General features: G+C 38.5%; 1 protein-coding gene across 2 annotated transcripts in view; it reads left to right on the top strand.

Moving 5' to 3' along the window:
* The window catches only part of cdkl1 (cyclin dependent kinase like 1 (CDC2 related kinase)), a 37,299-nt gene extending 17,667 nt beyond the window's left edge, over positions 1 to 19,632 (top strand). Inside the window, exons 4-9 of one of the 2 annotated variants that reach the window (XM_072568673.1) lie at positions 1,207 to 1,297; positions 7,812 to 8,012; positions 10,463 to 10,545; positions 10,988 to 11,044; positions 16,876 to 17,025; positions 19,522 to 19,632. In XM_072568673.1, the coding sequence (XP_072424774.1) occupies positions 1,207 to 1,297; positions 7,812 to 8,012; positions 10,463 to 10,545; positions 10,988 to 11,044; positions 16,876 to 17,025; positions 19,522 to 19,623 (684 nt within the window). In that variant the 3' untranslated portion in view covers positions 19,624 to 19,632. Of the gene's footprint in view, positions 1 to 1,206; positions 1,298 to 7,811; positions 8,013 to 10,462; positions 10,546 to 10,987; positions 11,045 to 16,875; positions 17,041 to 19,521 lie in introns of both variants that reach the window. The other variant, XM_072568672.1, reaches the window with a different exon arrangement.
* Positions 19,633 to 19,867: the final 235 nt, after the last annotated feature.

Raw genomic sequence — 19,867 nt, 5'->3', positions numbered from 1 at the left:
ACCAAAGCCCATTATGGGCATGCTCAAGAGTTTTGACTGATGGTTGCGATTTTGAAAATCTCCCCCTTTATCCTGCAGGCACTGAAGCTTTTCCTGAGATATCTGTCTTTGCTGCTTGCCCGTTGTGTTCACACACAGATATTGATGTCACCATGCGCTTTTTTGTGATGCCACCTGCACTTGCACAGATACTTCTCCCAATGCAGATCTGACTGGTGTCAATAGGGGCATTGGAGTAGTCATGTTTTAGCATTGTGAACAGATACTCTGTAAAATCAATCAAACTAAACAGGCCATTAATTTGTTTCAATCTTTGACTCAACAGTCTAAATCTTTTATCTGTGTAAAACATAGCTTGAATATAAGTGACTTTAAATGGAAGATACATATTTAAATGGAAGGTATATATTTAGGTCATTATATGGCTAGGGTATACAGTACAGGGTAAATTCGTACCCTCTGTTTTTCTCGGCTGAAAAAATACATTTTACTCAATAAAGTGAACTGGTAAAACGACCTATAGTTTACCATATTGTAAGATAAATATATGGAATCTTTTAGGGAAATATTTTTATGTAATATTACCAGATTTTAAATTTTACTAGCTTGCCATCAAGTTTTGCAAATGGCTGTAATTCTAGGTCCTTTTGGATTGATTTTCAACTTTCCCGATTAATCAAATGGTAAAACATTACAAGTAGTAGGAAATAAATAGTAATATGTTAAAATAAGAAATTTCTGAGAAGCTGTGGGGATATAATTAAAAATGGGTTGAATCTGTATTGTTATTGGAATTCTCCCATTAAAGGTTTTCAGTAGTCTTTTTCCAGATGCCTTTTATTATATCAGGAATTACAATTTATAAGATAAATAAGAACTGCAATTTCGAGCCAAGCATATTGCAACTGTTTAGCATTTTTGAACTTTGATATTTTAAAAACTGCTGCATCTTCAGTTTAAAGTTTAAAAGAGTACTGATATTGAGAAATGAAAGATTAAAACTACTTTGAAAGGTAAATGTTTCAATTGGGCATTTGCTAGGTTAATAATGGATAGTTATACCATGGTGTTTTGAGTATTACTCAAATGCCTTTGGCCAGTTTCATATATTGAATATATACACACCAACCATCCTGTAGCATTTGTGTAGTAATGGCCTTTATTTTGATGAATTAATTTATTAATTTTTATTTTATATCTTTGCAGTGTATACATAGGGATGTAAAACCAGAAAATATCTTGATTACAAAACATCACGTCATTAAACTTTGTGATTTTGGTTTTGCCAGGATATTAAGTAAGTGAATATCCTATATTTTCAAAAGATATTTAATGGTTAGTATTACCATTTGTACACCGATAATAAGATTTATGGAAATTATTTAGCAATCCTTGAGTGGTATTACCATGCTGATAACTAAAAGAAAGTAACTGTTTCAATAGATTGTATGCATAAATTGAAGATAACAATTGAGTTGTTATATATCATAACAATTTAGGATTTCATTATAATACCAGCAAAAATTTGCAATTATCACCAACATCTTCTAGAATAAAATGAAATTCTCAACTCTCTTCTAATCTATTACTTTATTTTAAATCTTGTAAGGAGGTGCCGGAAGACTGTAGGTTGGCTAACGTGGTGTCACTGTTTAAGAAGGGTGGTAAGGACAAGCCAGGGAACTATAGACCAGTGAGCCTGACGTCGGTGGTGGGCAAGTTGTTGGAGGGAATCCTGAGGGACAGGATATACATGTATTTGGAAAGGCAAAGACTGATTAGGGATAGTCAACATGGCTTTGTTTGTGGGAAATCATGTCTCACAAACTTGATTGAGTTTTTTGAAGAAGTAACAAAGAAGATTGATGAGGGCAGAGCAGTAGATGTGATCTAATATGGACTTCAGTAAGGCGTTCGATAAGGTTCCCCATGGGAGACTGATGAGCAAGATTAGATCTCACGGAATACAGTGAGAACTAGCCATTTGGATACAGAACAGGCTCAAAGGTAGAAGACACAGGGTGGTGGTGGAGGGTTGTTTTTCAGACTGGTGACCAGTGGAGTGCCACAAGGATTGGTGCTGGGTCCTCTGCTTTTTGTCATTTACGTAAATGATTTGGATGTGAGCATAAGAGGTATAGATAATAAGTTTGCAGATGACACCAAAATTGGAGATGTAGTGGAAAGCAAAGAGGGTTAATTCAGATTACAACAGGATCTTGACAAGATGGGCCAATGGGCTGAGAAGTGTCAGATGGAGTTTAATTCAGATAAATGTGAGGTGCTGCATTTTGGGAAAGCAAATCTTAGCAGGACTTATACACTTAATGGTAAGGTCCTAGGGAGTGTTGCTGAACAAAGAGACGTTGGAGTGCAGGTTCATAGCTCCTTGAAAGTGGAGTCACAGGTAGATAGGGTAGTGAAGAAGGCGTTTGGTATGCTTTCCTTTATTGGTCAGAGTATTGAGTACAGGAGTTGGGAGGTCATGTTGCGGCTGTACAGGACATTGGTTAGGCCACTGTTGGAATATTGCGTGCAATTCTGGTCTCCTTCTTATTGGAAAGATGTTGTGAAACTTGAAAGGGTTCAGAAAAGATTTACAAGGATGTTGCCAGGGTTGGAGGATTTGAGCTACAAGGTGAGGCTGAACAGGCTGGGGCTGTTTTCCCGGGTGCTTCAGAGGCTGAGGGTGACCTTATAGAGGTTTACAAAATTATGAGGGGCATGGATAGGGTAAATAGGCAAAGTCTTTTCCCTGGAGTGGGGCAGTCCAGAACTAGAGGGCATAGGTTTAGGGTGAGAGAGGAAAGATATAAAAGAGACCCAAGGGGCAACTTTTTCACACAGAGGGTGGTATGTGTATGGAATGAGCTGCCAGAGGAAGTGGTGGAGGCTGGTACTATTGCAACATTTAAGAGGCATTTGGATGGGTATATGAATAGGAAGGGTTTGGAGGGATATGGCCCGGGTGTTGGCAGGTGGGACTAGATTGGGTTGGGATAACTGGTCAGCACAGGTGGGTTGGACCAAAGGATCTGTTTCCATGCTGTACATCTCTATGACTCTATGAGAGGCTGGGTAGACTGGGACATTTTTCATTGGAGCGTTGAAGGGTTACTTTTATAGAGGTTTATAAAATCATGAAGGGATTAGATAAGGTGAATAGTCAAGGTCCTATCCCAAAGGTAGGGGAGTTAAAAATTAGAGGACATAGTTTTGAGGTGAATGGAGAAAGCTTTAAAAGGGAGTTGAGGGGCAGCATTTTCACACAGAGGGTTGTTCGTACGAGGAATGAACTGCCAGAGGACGTGGTAGATGCAGATACAGATACAACATTTAAAAAGACATTTGGACAGGTACATGAATAGGAAAGGGAAAGAGGGATATGGGCCAAACACTGGCAAATGGGACTAGTTTATGGGAAACCTGGTTAGCATTGGTAAGTTGGACCGAAGGGTCCTTTTCTGTGCTGTATGATTCTACGATATCTGAAGAACAGCTGCACCTTCAGTTTAAATTTTAAATTGAGAAATAAAGGATTAAAACTACTTTTAAATATAATTTTTTCAATTGGGCAATTGCTGAGTTAATAATGTATAGTTATATTGTGGCATTTTAGGTATTACTCAAATGTCTTTGGCCAGTTTCACATTGAATATATACATATCAACTATGATGTAGCATTTCTGTAGTAATGGCCTTTTGATTAATTTATTTAAATATAGGTCGGATATGGAAGGGGAATGCACTAATGCAGGATGTTAATTTCTTTTTTAAAAAATGATTATTTGTTTGTAAAATTTACTATAAAATAGAAGATTGTGGTTAAATCCTGAAACTGATTGAGCTTATGTTCTAGGTGGACATTTCAATTTTAAGCTGTCACTATACTTTTTAGAAGTGCGATCCTTTAAGGGGGGGGGGGGGGTTGGTTCGTTCAGTTGGCCAGTTTGTGATACAATGTGATCATAAATCATGGAATCGTAGAATTCCTTCAGTGCGTCAAGAGGCCATTCGGCCAATCCAGTCTGCACGACCGTCCAAAGAGCATTCCATGCAGAGCCCTTCCCTATTCCTGTAACCCTACATGAGATTTTTACAATGGCTAACCGTCTAATTTGCACATTCCTGGACATTATGGGGCAATGTTTAGTATGCGCAATCCATCTAATCTGCACATTTTTGGATTTGGTGCCAATGGCATGGGCTTGATTCCCACACAGGCTGAGGTTACCCTGAAGGATTCTCCTTCGAGAGCTCTTCCTGAGCCTGAGGTGTGGTGATCCTCAGGTTAAATCACCACCAGTTGTCTCTCTCTTATTAGAGATCAGCCCAATGTTCCAGTAGGACTGTGGCAAATTTAATTTATCTTGTCCTGTAAAATTTAAAACCTTGGATTGAGGTCTTCCAAATGTTCAGATGGACATAAAGTGCCCAATCCTAACATTCTGCAAGTGGATGAGTTTTGAATGGGTTAAAATAAGGCTCAAAAGCTCTTTTAAAAGAGATGAGAGTTTTTCAAATTTCTTGGTTAATATTGTTTCCTCATTTGACATTATCTAACTATACTAAATGGTGATTCAGTTTTTTGCTTTTGTGCAACTTTATTGTCCAAACATAACTGCTTGCGTACACACATTAGAAAAGTAACTGCAATTTAAATGTAATCATATTGATGCAATTTGGGATGACTGAGCAATGTGATAAGGTACTAAAGGATCATTAGTTTTAGCGAGTTTTGAGAAGATTTGTAGCTCAGTTTGAGGTTCTGGATGTAGGTTTGTTCACTGAGCTGGAAGGTTCATTTTCAGATGTTTCATCACCATACTACTAGATATCATCTTCAGTGAGCCTCTGGATCAAGCACTGGTGGTGTAGCCCGCTTTCTCTTTATATGTTTGGGTTTCCTTGGGTTGGTGATGCCATTTCCTATGGTGATGTCATTTTCCTGTTCTTTTTCTCAGGAGTTGGTAGGTGGGATCCAAGTCAATGTGTTTGTCGATAGATTCCAGTTAGAATGCCATGCTTCTAGGAATTCTCGTGCATGTCTCTATTTGGCTTGTCCTAGGATGGATGTATTGTCCCAGTCAAAATGGTGTCCTTCCTCATCCATATGTAGGGATACTCCTGAGAGTGGGTCATGTCTTTTTGTGGCTATTTGATGTTCACGCATCCTGGTGGCTTGTTTTCTGTCTGTTTGTCCAATGTAATGTTTATTACAGTTCTTGCAAGGCATTTTGTACATGCTTATTGTCTGTATAGGGTCTTTCAAGTTCATTAGCTGCTGTTTTAGTGTGTTGGTGGGTTTGTGGGCTACCGAGATGCTAAGGGGTCTGGGTAGCCTGGCAGTCATTTCCGAAATGTCTTTGATATGGGGAGAGTGGCGAGGCTTTCTGGACGGGTTTTGTCTGCTTGTTTGTGTTTGTTGCTGAGAAATCGGTGGACTGTATTCATGGGTATCCGTTCTTTTTGAATACACTGTTTGGATGATTTTCCTCTGTGCTGCAGTGTGTAGTGGGCTCGTTGGAATAATGTTCTAATGCAGCTTCGTTTGTGGCTGTTAGGATGATTGCTTCTGTGGTTCGATGTGGTCTGTATGTGTTGTTTTCACGTAGACGCTAGTTTGAAGTTTCCCATTGGCTGTTTGCTCTACTGTGTCATCTAGGAATGGCAGTTTGTTGTTTTCCTCCTCTTTTTAGTGAATTTTATGCCAGTAAGGGTATTAGTGATGGTCTTGAAGGTTTCCTCTAATTTGTTTCATTTAGTGATGACAAAGGTGTCATCCATGTAGCAGACCCAAAGTTTGGGTTGGATGGTTAGCAGAGCTGTTTATTCGAGTCTCTGCATTACTGCCTCTGCTAAGAACCCTGATATCTGAGATCCCGTGGATATTTCATTGGTAAAACAGCAGCTAATGAACTTGAAAGACCTCAACAGAGAACAAGCAAAACTAATGTAATTTACAAAATACCATGCAAGAACTGTAACAAACACTACATTGGACAAACCGAGGCAGAAAACTGGCCACCAGGATACATGAACATCAAGTAGCCACAAAAAGACTTGACCCACTCTCAAGAGTATCCTTACATACAGATAAGGAAGGACACCACTTCAACTGGGACAACATATCCATCCTAGGACAAGCCAAACAGAGACACACAAGAATTCCTAGAAGTGTGGCATTCCAACCGGAACTCTATCAACAAACACATTAACTTGGATCCCACTTACCACCCCCTGAGAAAAAGAACAGAAAATGACATGACCTTAGGAAATGACGTCATCACCGGAAATGACATCACTGGCCCAATCAACCCCAAGCATTATCTGATCGAGATGGGCGGGCACTATTTCGTTCAGATGATCGATTATTTGGTTAATCGATTAAATGCCTTTTCTCTGGAACTCAGAGTTTTTAAGTCTGCTCCCTATTCAGGAGACTAGCAGCAGCACAGCATGCAAGCCCCCGCCCCTAAACCCATCCAACACTGCCCCCGTCTGCTCCCAAACCCATTCACCACTGCCCCTGCACCGCCCCACTGCCCATTCAACCCCGCCCACCCCAACCCCGTCCAACACCGCCCTCAGCCCACCCCCATCCAACACCACCCCCTCCAGCCCCACACACCATTCCTGTCTAACACCGCACCCTGCCCCCATTCAACATTGTCCCCGCCAGCCCCCAACCCAGTCCAACACTGCCCCCCAAACCGTCCAGCACTGCCCCCATCCCCTGTCCAACTGTCTCTGGCCCCCTTCTGGGGCAGCCAGACTGGACACCAACAATAAGACTACTGCTGCTGCCTTTATGGGGTAAGTCTCCAAATAGCGCGCACACACTCTCTCACACAACTTCAGTCACGCACACAACTTTTTACTGCACCTTTTTGACAGGTTCCACCTCTGCCCTGTACAGGACAATGTTGGTGGGGGGGGGGGGGGTTTAGGGTACACCACTCTTTAGAACTCCAGGGAAAGTGTGGGGAGAGAGAGAGGGCGGGAGTCAGTCATTTGGAGACGGTGCCTGTTTAATCACTGTAAACAAAAGACATGATCACTGTTGCAAACAAGTCTTTGATGTAATGTTTCCATTGGGACCTCGAGATCTCCTTCGGATAATCCAATTTTTTGGATAATTGGTATTCAGATAATTGAGGTTCCCCTGTTAATATAAAGTAGGCAACACCACTAATGCTTCATTGGGAGGCTCAGTGAAAATGTTATCTCGTATGGTGACAAAACATCTGAAAATGAACCTTCCAGCTCAGCGAGCAAACCTACATACAGGTCATTGGTTTTGTTAAAAAGTTATGTCCTCCCATTAAACAAAATCAGAACTTGTTGGAAAAACACATGTGTGGCAGTATCTGTGGGAGCAAGCAGCATAAACATTTTAGGTCCAGTGACCCTTTTTCAGAACAAAGTGAGTTAGAGTGGCACGGTGGCTCAGTGGTTAGCACTACTGCCTCACAGCACCAAGGACCTGGGTTTGATTCCAGCCTCGGGCGACTGTCTGTGTGGAGTTTTCACATTCTCCCAGTGTCTGCAGGGAATATAGGGTTACAGGGGATAGGATGAGGGGTGAGTCTCAGTGGGACGGTCTTTTGTGGGTTGGTGTGGACCTGATGGGCTGAATGGCCTGCTTCCACACTGTTGGGATTCTATAATTGAATTTTTCCAGCAATTTCAGATTTTGCTTGATTTTCTGCATCCGCGGTTCTTTGTGTTTTTTTAAATCTTTCTATTAAAGTAAGCTTTGGCTGCCTGAGGTCATTCAGCATTTTCTAGTTTCACATTTTATTTTGTAGCTGGTCCAGAAGATTACTACACAGATTACGTAGCAACTCGTTGGTATCGTGCCCCAGAGCTGTTGGTTGGAGATACACAATATGGCCCTCCAGTGGATGTTTGGGCAATAGGCTGCCTTTTTGCAGAATTGTTATTTGGAGCCCCCTTGTGGCCAGGAAAATCAGATGTTGATCAGCTTTATCTGATTAGAAAAACACTAGGTGGGTACCATATTGGAAATATTAGAAATTGCACTCCTTTTGTTTAAGTCAAAATGAATTTCTAAGTGAATCAAATAATCATTAGTAAATTTACAAAAAAGCTAATTTGCATGTTAGGAGTATAAGATTCTTTTACATTTAGGTGTTGCCAACTACTCCATTGGCTGCATTCCCATCTCATATCCACTCCAAAGAGTTGATATGAGAATCAAGAGCTGACACTCCAATGCAGTATTAACGGAGTGCCACACTATTGGAGGTGTTTTCCTGCTGTCTCAATTGGATCCTGACACTATTTTGAAGAAAAGCAAGAGTTCTGCAAGGTCTCTTTGCAAATGTTTCTACCTCAATCAACATTACTAACAATTAGTATGCAATTGGTATCACACTTTGTTTGTGGGAGTTTGCTGTTTATAAATTTGCTGCGATATTTACTGTATTACAACCGTAACCACATTTCAAAATGACTAATTGGCTGTAGAGTACATTGGGACATCCTGGCATCATGGAAGATGCAACTTTACTGTAAGGCTTTTCATTAAATAATTTGGAAAATATTTAAATAACTTATAATGACAAACAAATGTATTTAAATTTACATCATACCTAATATATGAAATTAATCCCAAGCATTTCATAGCAGCATAGAGAACAAAAATTGACAATCAAAGGAATGACTAGGAGCAATATCTAATAGCTTTGATGGGCTGTTTTTACAGAGAGTTTTAAAAGGACAGAGATCACAAGGTAAAGGAGTAATTCTAAAACATAGGCATAGTTAATTGAAAGCATGGTCTTCTCAGGATGGCGGCCACTGACTAGTGGGACCAGCCAGAAGGGTCAGTGTTGGGACCACAACTTCTCACTTTATACATTAATGATCTGGATGAAGGAACTGAGGGCATTTTGGCTAAGTTTGTAGATGATATAAAGCTAGGTGGAGCATAAGGTAGTATTGGGGCGGTAGCAAGGCTGCAGAAAGATATAGACAAGTTAGGAGAATGGGCAAAGAAATGTCAGATAAAATATAATGTGGGAAAGAGCTCATGTACTTTGGTCAGAAGGACACAGTCATGGATTATTTTTCAAATGAGAAAATTCAGAAATCTGAAGTCCAAAGGGACTTGGGAGTCCTAGTCCAGGTTTCTTTTCAGGTAAACTTGCAGGTTGAGTCAGTAGTTAGGAAGGCAACTACAATGAGGTCATTCACTTCAAGGGGACTAGAATATAAGAGCAGGGATGTACTTGTGAGGTTTTATAAGGCTCTGGTCAGACAATATTTAGAGTATTGTGAGCAATTTTGGGCCCCTTACCTCAGGAAGGATGTATTGGCCTTGAAGCGGGTCCAGAGGAGGTTCACAAGAATGATCCCGGGAATGAAAGGTATAATGTATGAGGAACACTTAAGGACTCTGGAACTCTACTCGATGGAGTTTAGAAGGAGATGGGGGAGTTTGATATAAACTTAGAGTATTGAATTGTCTGGACAAAGTGGAAATTGGCAAGATGTTTCCATTGGCAGGAGAGACAAGGACCAGAGGGCACAGCTTCAGAGTAAAGGGAAAACCCTTTGGAACAGAGATAAGAATAAACCTCTTTAGCCAGAGGGTGTGGAAGAATTGTGGAACAGGCAATATCTTCACAATGGAATATCTGTGTTGGAGAATCAGAGCTGATATTTTTTAATATAATAATTGGATCAAAGTTGTTATGTCAATAAGATTGATAAATTATGTTCATCCAGTGAGGCCTTCTGATACATTGATTTCTAAAATGCAATGTAGCTATATCCTCAATTTTATTATTGATGTCAACAATTTGTCTATTTCCTTCTAAGTAGCTTCCAACCTCTGTATTTGCAAATGCAAGTGTCTATTTAAACTTATTATTATATAATTACATATTCCACTGTGAGGGAACTGTATAATACAAATATAACGACAGGATGCAACACTTGTAAAATGGGAACTCAGCTCTGTCATTTGAAGACTGTAATTGCTTTTCATTCCTTGTGTTTAATGCCACAGGTGATTGAGTATATTTACTGGTAGAGCTGACTTGGCACTGCGCATGTATGCCATCAGATGCACTTCCTTTACGATCAGGAGCATTAAACATAAATATATTATTCTGTTGCCAAAGTGAATTATTTTAAGGCTACATGGTGTAATTGCTCTGCAGTTTGAGTGGCATACTTGGATTAAATACAGGTCAAATTGGCTTCCTTTGTCTTTGAATTTAACGGTTAAATACGCACAGACTAAAAGTCCATTCAGAGTTAATTGTGGAGATTAGATTGTTTGCCAGTTTCACATTGTATCCTAGAAGCACAAAATGTTTTATGATTATTTGCATTGTTCAGTGTGACTTTGTGCACTCAATGACACATTGTAATCTTAATATATCCATTAAGGGTTTAGTAACAACTATTGTATCTTGATTTCATACAGGGGATTTGATTCCTCGGCATCAACAAGTCTTCAGTTCAAACCAGTTCTTCAGTGGAGTCAATATACCAGTACCTGATATGGTGGTATGGCATTATGTTATTCTAGGAAAGCAGAATTTGGATTTGTAACTTAATACAAATGGATTGTTCATAGTTTGAACATTGTGATCTGAATTTTTGATTTTCTGGCCCTCTCTTTTGTGTAAATGGGCTTTTGACTCTGCCTGAACTTTCAATGTTAGGAATATATTAGATACAAATGGCAGGCTTTCCTGCCAACTGGGATTTCTGCTTAAACCAGAGCTTGGGTTTGGAATATTGTAGGTGCCTGCTACAGCCATCAGAGGAAACCTAAGGAAAAACAACTATTTTATGCAGAAACATTACATTTGCAATTGGGACCCCGATTATGACTACTATTCCCTATTTCTTACATTTGTTTTGTAGTGAAGTGCAATATTTGAAAATCTAGTTTTTCTACACTGTTGAATAGTGTCGGTGTAACTGGAACTTATTTTCTCTATAGGAACCTTTAGAAATGAAGTTTTCAAATATTTCACAACATGCTCTTGGATTAATGAAGGTGAGTCCTGTTTGTGTTGCACATTAATTAGCCAAATAGGTGAGTAAATTGTTATACATTTAGCAGTAAAAAGTACATTTACACCCTCTAAGACAATGTGCATTATTGAATAAAAAGTTAGGGGTAAAAATCATCTGAATGATAAAAGACGTTATATAAGGGATATACATTGGCTGCAGGGCCATTTGCATTGATAAATGATGTGATAAAGCCTTTAAAAAGACTTCGCTGAGGTAAATAAATCATTTCCACCTGGAGGTATTTAAATTAGAGGCCATATGTTCAGGCATTTGACCTGATGGAATGACAGTTGGCATCCAAGTCAAAATGGTGAGTGGCTTGAAGTGAAACTTGCAGCAATTATGTCATACTGGACTGTGACTAGTGAGGTATCATTCTGACTGCAGTTGTTCACAATATTTGTGAATTATTTGGATATGGGGACCTAGAATGTTGAAAAAGGTAGCTATGGAGATAATGAATGCCTTGGTGTTCATCTTTCAAAATTCTATAGATTCTGGAAAATTCGAAAGTTTCTGTATATTGGAAGGTAGTGTATGTCACCCCAATATTTAAGAAGAAAGAAAGAAAATCAGGAACTACATACTTGTTAGCCTTATCATTATTAGGAAAAGTGCGAGAAATGATTATAAAACTTAGATTACCTACAGTATGGAAACAGGCCCTTTGGCCCAACAAGCCCACATCGACCCACTGAAGAGTAACCTACCCTGACCCACCCCTCCACATTTACCCCTAACTAATGCACCTAACACTATGGGCAATTTAACATGGCCAATTCACCTGACCTGCACATCTTTGGATTGTGGGAAGAAACCGGACCACCCGGAGGAAACGCACACAGACACAGGGAGAATGTGCAAACTCCATACAGTCACCTGAGGCTGGAATTGAACCTGGGTGAGGCAGTGAGCCTGCCCTTTATCAAAAAGGATATGATAAATGGACATTTGGATAATTTATTCAGGCATGATTTTGTGAACGGAACATCGTGTGTGACAAACCTACTGGTGATTTTTAAATGATGTTATGAAATGATAGAAGCGGGTTGGTGGAAATATGTATGGTTGACTTTTCAGAAGGCTTTTGGTAAAATCCCAGACAGAGGTTGGTTAGCAAAATTAAAGCATGTGGCTTAAGAGATCATGTACTGGCATGGATTAAGGATTGACAGTAAGCAGAGAATAAATAAATGGGTCAGAATGTCTGTGAATTATTTGCATGTACGGAGCTAATGTAATATTTCCAAGTTCGATGCAAGGTGAAAATGCATGCTGCGACAAAGATGGAAGTGACTTCACAAGGATTTGAAAAGACTTATTGACTGAGGGGAGAAAAACAGCAGATGAAGTGTAACGTGGAAAAATGTGAGGTTATCCACTCTGATAGGCAGAATAGACGTGCAGTGCATTTTTGAAATGGCAAGAGGTGAGAAAATGTAGATGTACAAAGAGACCCAGGAGTTGTTGTCAACTCATCACTGAAGGCTAATGTAGATGCAGCAAGCAATTATGAACGCTAATGTAATCTTATTGCAAGACAATTTGAGTAGAGGTTTATTATTATCATCATTATCATTATTATTATTATTCTGAATCCAAAGGACCATACACAGTTTTTATCTGCCTACCTTAGGAAGGATATTATTATCATTGAGGGAGTGCAACAAACGTTCACCAGACTTGTTCCCAAGATGGCAGGACTGATCTGTGAATAGAGATTGGGCAAACTGGGCCTGTTTTCTCCAGAGTTTTGAAGAATGATCTCATTGAAATCCACAAAATACATAAACGATAGGCAGTAGACATACAGGTTACTTGTTGCTTTGTTGGGGAAGACTGGAAATAAAGGAGAAACCACTTAGAAGCATTTTTCATCCAACTAGTTGACTTTGAGAAGTTGATGGGGGGATGCCCTCTTGAACTGCTGCAGTCCAGTAGATATAGGGCACACTCACAATGCCTTTAGGATGGGAATTCCAGGATTTTGACAAGGTTGTGAATCTTTAGAATTCTCTGCTCCAGCTGGCTGCAGAAACATAGTCTTTGAGTAGGTTTAAAATAGAGGTTGACAGATTTCTAAGAGGAATATGGGGATATTATGGGGAGAAATACATTAAAGTAGATGATTAGACATGATCACAGTGAATGACTAAGCAGGATCAATGGGGTGAATGGTCTACTCCCAGCTCCTATGTCAATGCATTAGATATGAGGTGCCTATGATCTCAGCAAGCTATTCTCTTAATTCATCAGTACAGACCAATAATCTGGGTCTGAAATCCACGGTTCTTATAGATCTATGGACCATTTTTATGAATATATGCTTTTTTAGTCAAAACATAACGAAAGGTGAAGGAGCTCCAGCATTCAGTATTCTAACTGATCTGGTCTTGGCTATAGCTCACCTTTGCTTTGTTCTCCCTAATACTTTTTCTCCTATAATTCAAGAAGCTGTCTGTTGCAGGCTTGAATATATGCAATGACTGAAGCATTCAAAGTTAGATAATTCCAAAGATTAACAGTACTTAAGAAATTTCTTTTCATCTGCATTCTGAAACTACATTGCCTTGTTACAAAACCACATCTCAAAGAAAAATATTGCCTCTATCATATATTTCAACAAGATTATCTCTCATTGTTCTAAACTCCATCACAAATAAGCCAACATACTCAACCTTTCCATATAACCCTTAATCCCAGGAACTGACCTGGTAAATCTTCTGTGAACTGCAGGCACGTCACTCCTTATATTAAAACATTATACAGTATTCATAGTTGCAATCTCATCAACACCATGCACAGTTGCAAGACTTCCTTACATTTATACCCCATCCCCATTGCAATAAATGTCAACATTTCTATTTCCCACCCTAATTACTTGCTTTTAACATTTTGTCTGTTACATACAAGGCCACCCAGATGCCTCTGCCACAACATTCTATAAATCCCTGCATTAAATTATTTGCTCTTCTATTTCAAAGTGGATAAGTTCTCATTTTCCCACATGAAATACCATCTGCCGACTTTCAGCTAAATCACTTAAGCCACCTGTATTCTTTTGCATACTCCTTGATTGTTATCATAACCCGTTTCTCCACCTATCTTTGCCTCATCAACAAATTTAACTCTAGTACAGATCCCTTCATCCAAGTCATGAATATAAATTGTAAATAGATGCGGACCAAGCACTGATACCTGTGGCACTCGAGTTAATTTGCCAACTTGAAAATGATCTATTTATCCTGATGCCTTCCTGGTGTTAGCTGATCTTCTATCTATACTTACTTCATCCCAAGATCATGACCTCATCTTGTATTGTAACTTTTGAGGTGGTGCCTTAATTAATTACTTTCTGAAATCCAAATACACTATCTTCAGGTTCCTCCTTATCCTGTTTGTTGATAGAGGTGCTAGGCTAAATGGCCTAGTTTCCTGCTTTTGTCTTTTTTTTAATAGGGATATTTCATGTACTCAAAATCCAAGTTCTGCAGACCCTGTAAATTTGAAATAAAAATAAAAAATGTAGGAAATATTACTAAGTCTAGCAGCATCTGAAGAGTTTTGTCAGAAAGACTTCTTCTTTAATGATGATTGACCGTTAAATGCCAGGCTTTGTTTAAAATTCAAACCAGGCAGGTTGAGTCTGGTCAGAGGAGAAATGAATTGGTGAATGGGGGGCCAATATTTATTTTGCTGAATTGAAACAGGCATAGTGTTTGTGCATGTCACTTCTATCTCTGCACACTCTAATATCCAGTAAATGCTGACCAACTGCAGAATCACATATAATATTGGATATTGTTGCAACTTTTGCAAATACAACTTGATTGGGTACAGTCAGAATCTTGCTCGTTGCTGACAGCTGAATGTTATTTTAATGCAACCTGCCAGTCTTTGGAACATATGGCCCTCATATACACTCAAAATATTATTCATCTGATGGGCAGAAGGTATTAAAGGAAGGCTCCAACCTGAAATGGTAACTTTGCTTGCATTATATCTGCAGTTTTTCAATTCACTGGATGCTTCCAAAATTGAGAGATTTAGGAATACTACAATTAATTCACATTTTTTTTAATCCAAGAGTGGTAGCCATCAAGTCACAGATTCTCAGCCCAAGTCCCATTTGTTTAGCTCGTACACTTATTTTTGTGATTATGATGGTTTGACATTCCTCTCCCTTTCTTTTCTACTATTATTTAGATCCTGTATCATTTCCAGGTTTCACGTTAATTCTTCAATTTTATCCTGTTTACATGAGCTGCTCCCTTTTTTGTAAAAATATGAGTTTACTCATAATACAGAAGATAGGGATTTAATATTACTTTGCTAATTTCCAGAATTTTTCCAAATTTCCTGGCCTACCCTGAAAGTTAACATTTTGTTTCTTTTCTTTCATTGTGATACCATTATTAACTTTGAGTAACTGCAGTTTATCAGTCAGTCTTTTCTTTCTGATGCTATGTAAAAGTATAAAATTTCTTCACAAATGTCTGCCATGGCTTTTTCTACCAGCTTACTGGAGTGAACTCTACCTTCACTGCTTTGCAATTGCCTTTAAGCTTGAGACATTAATTCAAGATTTGTAGCTCGGGTGCTCGTTGTTGTGGTTCTGTTCGGTGAGCTGGGAATTTGTGTTGCAGACGTTTTGTCCCCTGTCTAGGTGACATCCTCAGTGCTTGGGAGCCTCCTGTGAAGCACTTCTGTGATGTAAATGCCGGAGGAAACATCACAGAAGCGCTTCACTGGAGGCTCCCAAGCACTGAGGATGTCACCGAGACAGGGGACGAAACATCTGCAACATAAATTCCCAGCTCGGCGAACAGAACCACAACATTGAGACATTAATTTCAGTTCAACGTTTCTCACTCAAATGCAGCATGTGAAATTCCACATTAATAGGTCACTCTTCCCCAGTGGATCTCTGCCAAGAGATCATTAATCACTTATTACCTATTTATCATATCTAAAATAGCCAGTAGTCTGGTTGTTTCCAGTCTATCCAGTTAAGCCTGACACCATTTGGTATATAAACTGATGGTTTTCAGTTCAGATGCAAATTTTATGGCAATTCCATTCTTACTGCACTCTAATAAAAAAAACTTTTTTCCTGTAATAAAAGGAAACAGTTCACAAGACATCCATGGTCAGAAAGAACAGTTTTCAACTAATTCCAGACTCTGGCAATTCAGTTTCTTTTAACTCCCTGAAACACTTATGACATTGAATCAAACCATAATTGCTCAGTCAGGTGTCACTTTGAATGGAATTACTGTACAATACTAAAATTAATTTGAACACTTTAATAATTATGAATTATCCCCCAATTATTACTTTAACAATAGAGTAGCTGACAAAACATATATTTTATACATGTAAACAGTGCACTTCACCTTTTTCTTCCAAGCAGTGAGGCTATATTTCAATGAATGGCCTAACTACAGAAAGTGCAATTCAAGGAGAAATATTTAGCTCCACAGCATTGTATGATCAGTCTTTGAATATATCTTCAGCTGGATGAAATAAGTGGGTAATCATTTGCCCAAGTCCCACAGTTTTAACTGTGCCTTCTAAGATGCTCAATAAAATCCTAAATTTACGTACTTTTTATAGTATGACAGCTGGAGAACAATTTGTTAGTGTTAGTGATATTGGAATGAAATTTCTTTAAGAACACCTACAAAAATAAATAAATATATGAAGACAGTATTTTAACTCCTGAAATGAAGGGACATGGGGAAGAAATAGATGGGCATGTGTTGATTATCTGTATGCAGAACCAATATTCATTCTAATTTATACATATAGGGGTGTTTACATATGGATCCAGCTGCTCGTCTAAACTGTGAACAGTTGTTGGATCATCCGTACTTTGATAGTCTCAGAAAAGAACTGGAAATGAGCAAGCAAAAAGCTCTGAAGAGGCGTGTAAAACCACCACGCAGAAATGCTCCAGCAGTAAGTAGCTATTTGGTAAGATGAATTGAGGAAATAAAGTTGTTTTAAGTAACACTGCCCTTCAGAAACCAAAGTAATTGTTATTTCGGCAACACGGACAATAATTTTGTCTTGTAATTAACTGTGCATGTGCCCTTTTAACTTGATAATTGCTAATGTTTGTCAACTTCTTATTCAGAAAATGAGCAAGTGTAACATTTCTTTGTCTAATTTTCAGATTCTAATTTTGACTAAAACCTTGTGATGAATTGCAGTTCAGTGTAATTTCACATTGCTAGACAACATATGTATAACTAAACATACATTATTCAGACATCATTAGTTTGACAAAGTCTGTCCCAATACACTCAAATGCTGGAGGTAATTGATCCTTTTGATTCAGACTCCAAATCTACTAGTTTTTCCAGTCTCTAAACCAAGATATAAGATTGTGTTTAAGGTATATATGTCATGTTTTAGGATGTTTGGATCATGTTTCCACAAAGGATCTGGGAGAGTTGCTTCTAAATATCAGGTTTTTAAAGCAATTTTAAAAATACAGAAAATAATTAAACTTCCTGTAGGTAATGATCAATTTGTTACACACTCAGTCAGTAGTATAGACATATCACACGCAGTTTAATGTGAGATGTTTGATTCTCAACACACTCTCTGCAGTGTTCTAGCAACCATTCATGTCCGAAAGCAAAAATATTTCAAAGGTATGGTAATTTTAGATCCTGAATTATTTTTATTTCTTAAACTGTCCTTATCCCTTCTAACAACTTTATTTTAAAACGCAGAGCCAGAATGTAAGAACTATCTGCAATAGGGAAAATATTAGAAACTATTATTCCTTTAAAAAATTGAGTCATAGGTAGACAGGATAGCGAAGATGTTTAGTATGCTTTCCTTTATTGGTCAGGGCATTGAGTATAGGAGTTGAAAGGTCATGTTGTGACTGTACAGGACATTGGTTAGGCCACTATTGGAATATTGAGTGCAATTCTGGTCTCCCTCCTATAGGAAGGATGTTGTGAAACTCGAAAGGGTTCAGAAAAGATTTACAAGATGTTGCCAGGGTTGGATGGTTGATCTATAGGGATGTGTTGAATAGGCTGGGGCCATTTTCCCTGTAGCTTCAGTGGCTGAGGGGTGTCCTTATAGAAGTTTATAAAATCATGAGGGACATGGATAAGGTCTTTTCCCTGGCATGGGAGAGTCTAGAACTAGAGAGCATAAGTTTAGGGTGAGAGGGGAAAGATTTAAGAGGGACCAAAGCAGCAACTTTTTTGCGCAAAGTGAGTGTGTATGGAATGAGCTGCTAGAGGCAATGGTTGAGGCTAGTACAATTATAACTTTTAAAAGGCATCTGGATAGGTACATGAATAGGAAGAGTTTAGAGTGATATGGGCCAACTGCTGGCAAATGGGACTAGATTAATTTAGAATATCTGGTCAGCATGAACGAGTTGGACCACAGGGTCTGTTTCTGTGCTGTACATCTCTATGATTCTATTATTAAAGAAAGTGATGAGAGGGCACTTAAAGTTCAAAATAATCAGGCAGAGTCAACAGGACTTGAGAAAAGGATGTCATATTCAACCAACCAATTTGAGTTCTCAGAAGGACATCCATTTTCGATAGATGTTCACTGCTTAGATTTCCAGAAGGCATTTGATAAGGTACCATATCAATGCTTATTACTGAGGGAAAAAAAAGCACATTATTAGCGTAAATTAAGATTGCCTAGTTAACAGGAAATCAAGTGTTTGCATAAATGGATAATTTTTGTGTGTAAAGAAATAACCAGTTATGTGCTGCGGTCTCAACTTTTTACAATGCATATAAATGACTTGCATAAAGGAATTGAAGATATAGTTGCTTAATCTATTTATAAAGGCAAAAGTAGGCAAGCAATAAGCAAAGCAGCTATGAGGAGGCCACAGAGGGATATTAATAGACGAACTGAGTAGTCAAAGATCTAACAAATGCAATATATATGTGGAAATTATCCATTTTGGCAGGAAGAATAAAAAATTTAAGTAGCAAGAGACTGCAAAGCTATGGAATGCAGAGAATTCTGAGTCCACTTAAGTCAAATGAGAAAATGTTTCTCCTCCAGCAGTTTGGGAGTCTTCTACCACCTTTTGAGGAAACATTTGAATATTTTTAATGCAAAGGCATCTGACCAGTAAGGGTTTGGGGAAGATGGAGTAATCAGATTAGCCAGGATCATCTTATCAAATGGCAGTGCAGGCTCAAGGGGCTATAATGGCCACCCCAGTTCCTAATTCGAACATTTGTGTGATGATACAAATATTTATTGTTAAATATTATACTGCTTAAAGCTGCCAAACAAAATAAGAAAGAGTTATGACTTCTCCTTCCCAAGAATAGATTTTGATTTTAAAAAGTGTTCTAAATGTATCAGAAATTAGTTGCTATTTTTAGGTCAATTCCAGTTGTTGTTTATTGTTCCCTTGATTTTTTTTCCCCTCTATACTCTTTTGTATAGTTGCAGTACTTACCACAACTTACCAGCAGCAATATACCTCCATCCATGGAAAGCAAGAAGTACTTCAAGCAGAAATATAATTACCATCTACCGAATATTTAAACAAGTGGCAATAACGTACCAAGTTACAAAAGATACAAACTGAAGACACCTACCTGAAGAAACGAAGTGTCCAAAAGAGGTTTTTAAACTTTTTGGTGGGGACAATAAAATGGAGACGTGTGTAATAGTGTTATCCAGCCTGAGATTGTATGCACTTTCTTTATTAAGTTCATTATTTTTCTTTGTGTGTTTAAAATGAATGAAATGAGCATGAACTGGAAAATACTTGGTCACAGCTTTTTAA

Source organism: Chiloscyllium punctatum, chromosome 4 (genome assembly GCF_047496795.1).
Source record: "Chiloscyllium punctatum isolate Juve2018m chromosome 4, sChiPun1.3, whole genome shotgun sequence".
Classification (NCBI taxonomy): Eukaryota; Metazoa; Chordata; class Chondrichthyes; order Orectolobiformes; family Hemiscylliidae; genus Chiloscyllium; species Chiloscyllium punctatum.
This window is presented reverse-complemented; position numbering and strand designations above follow the sequence as displayed.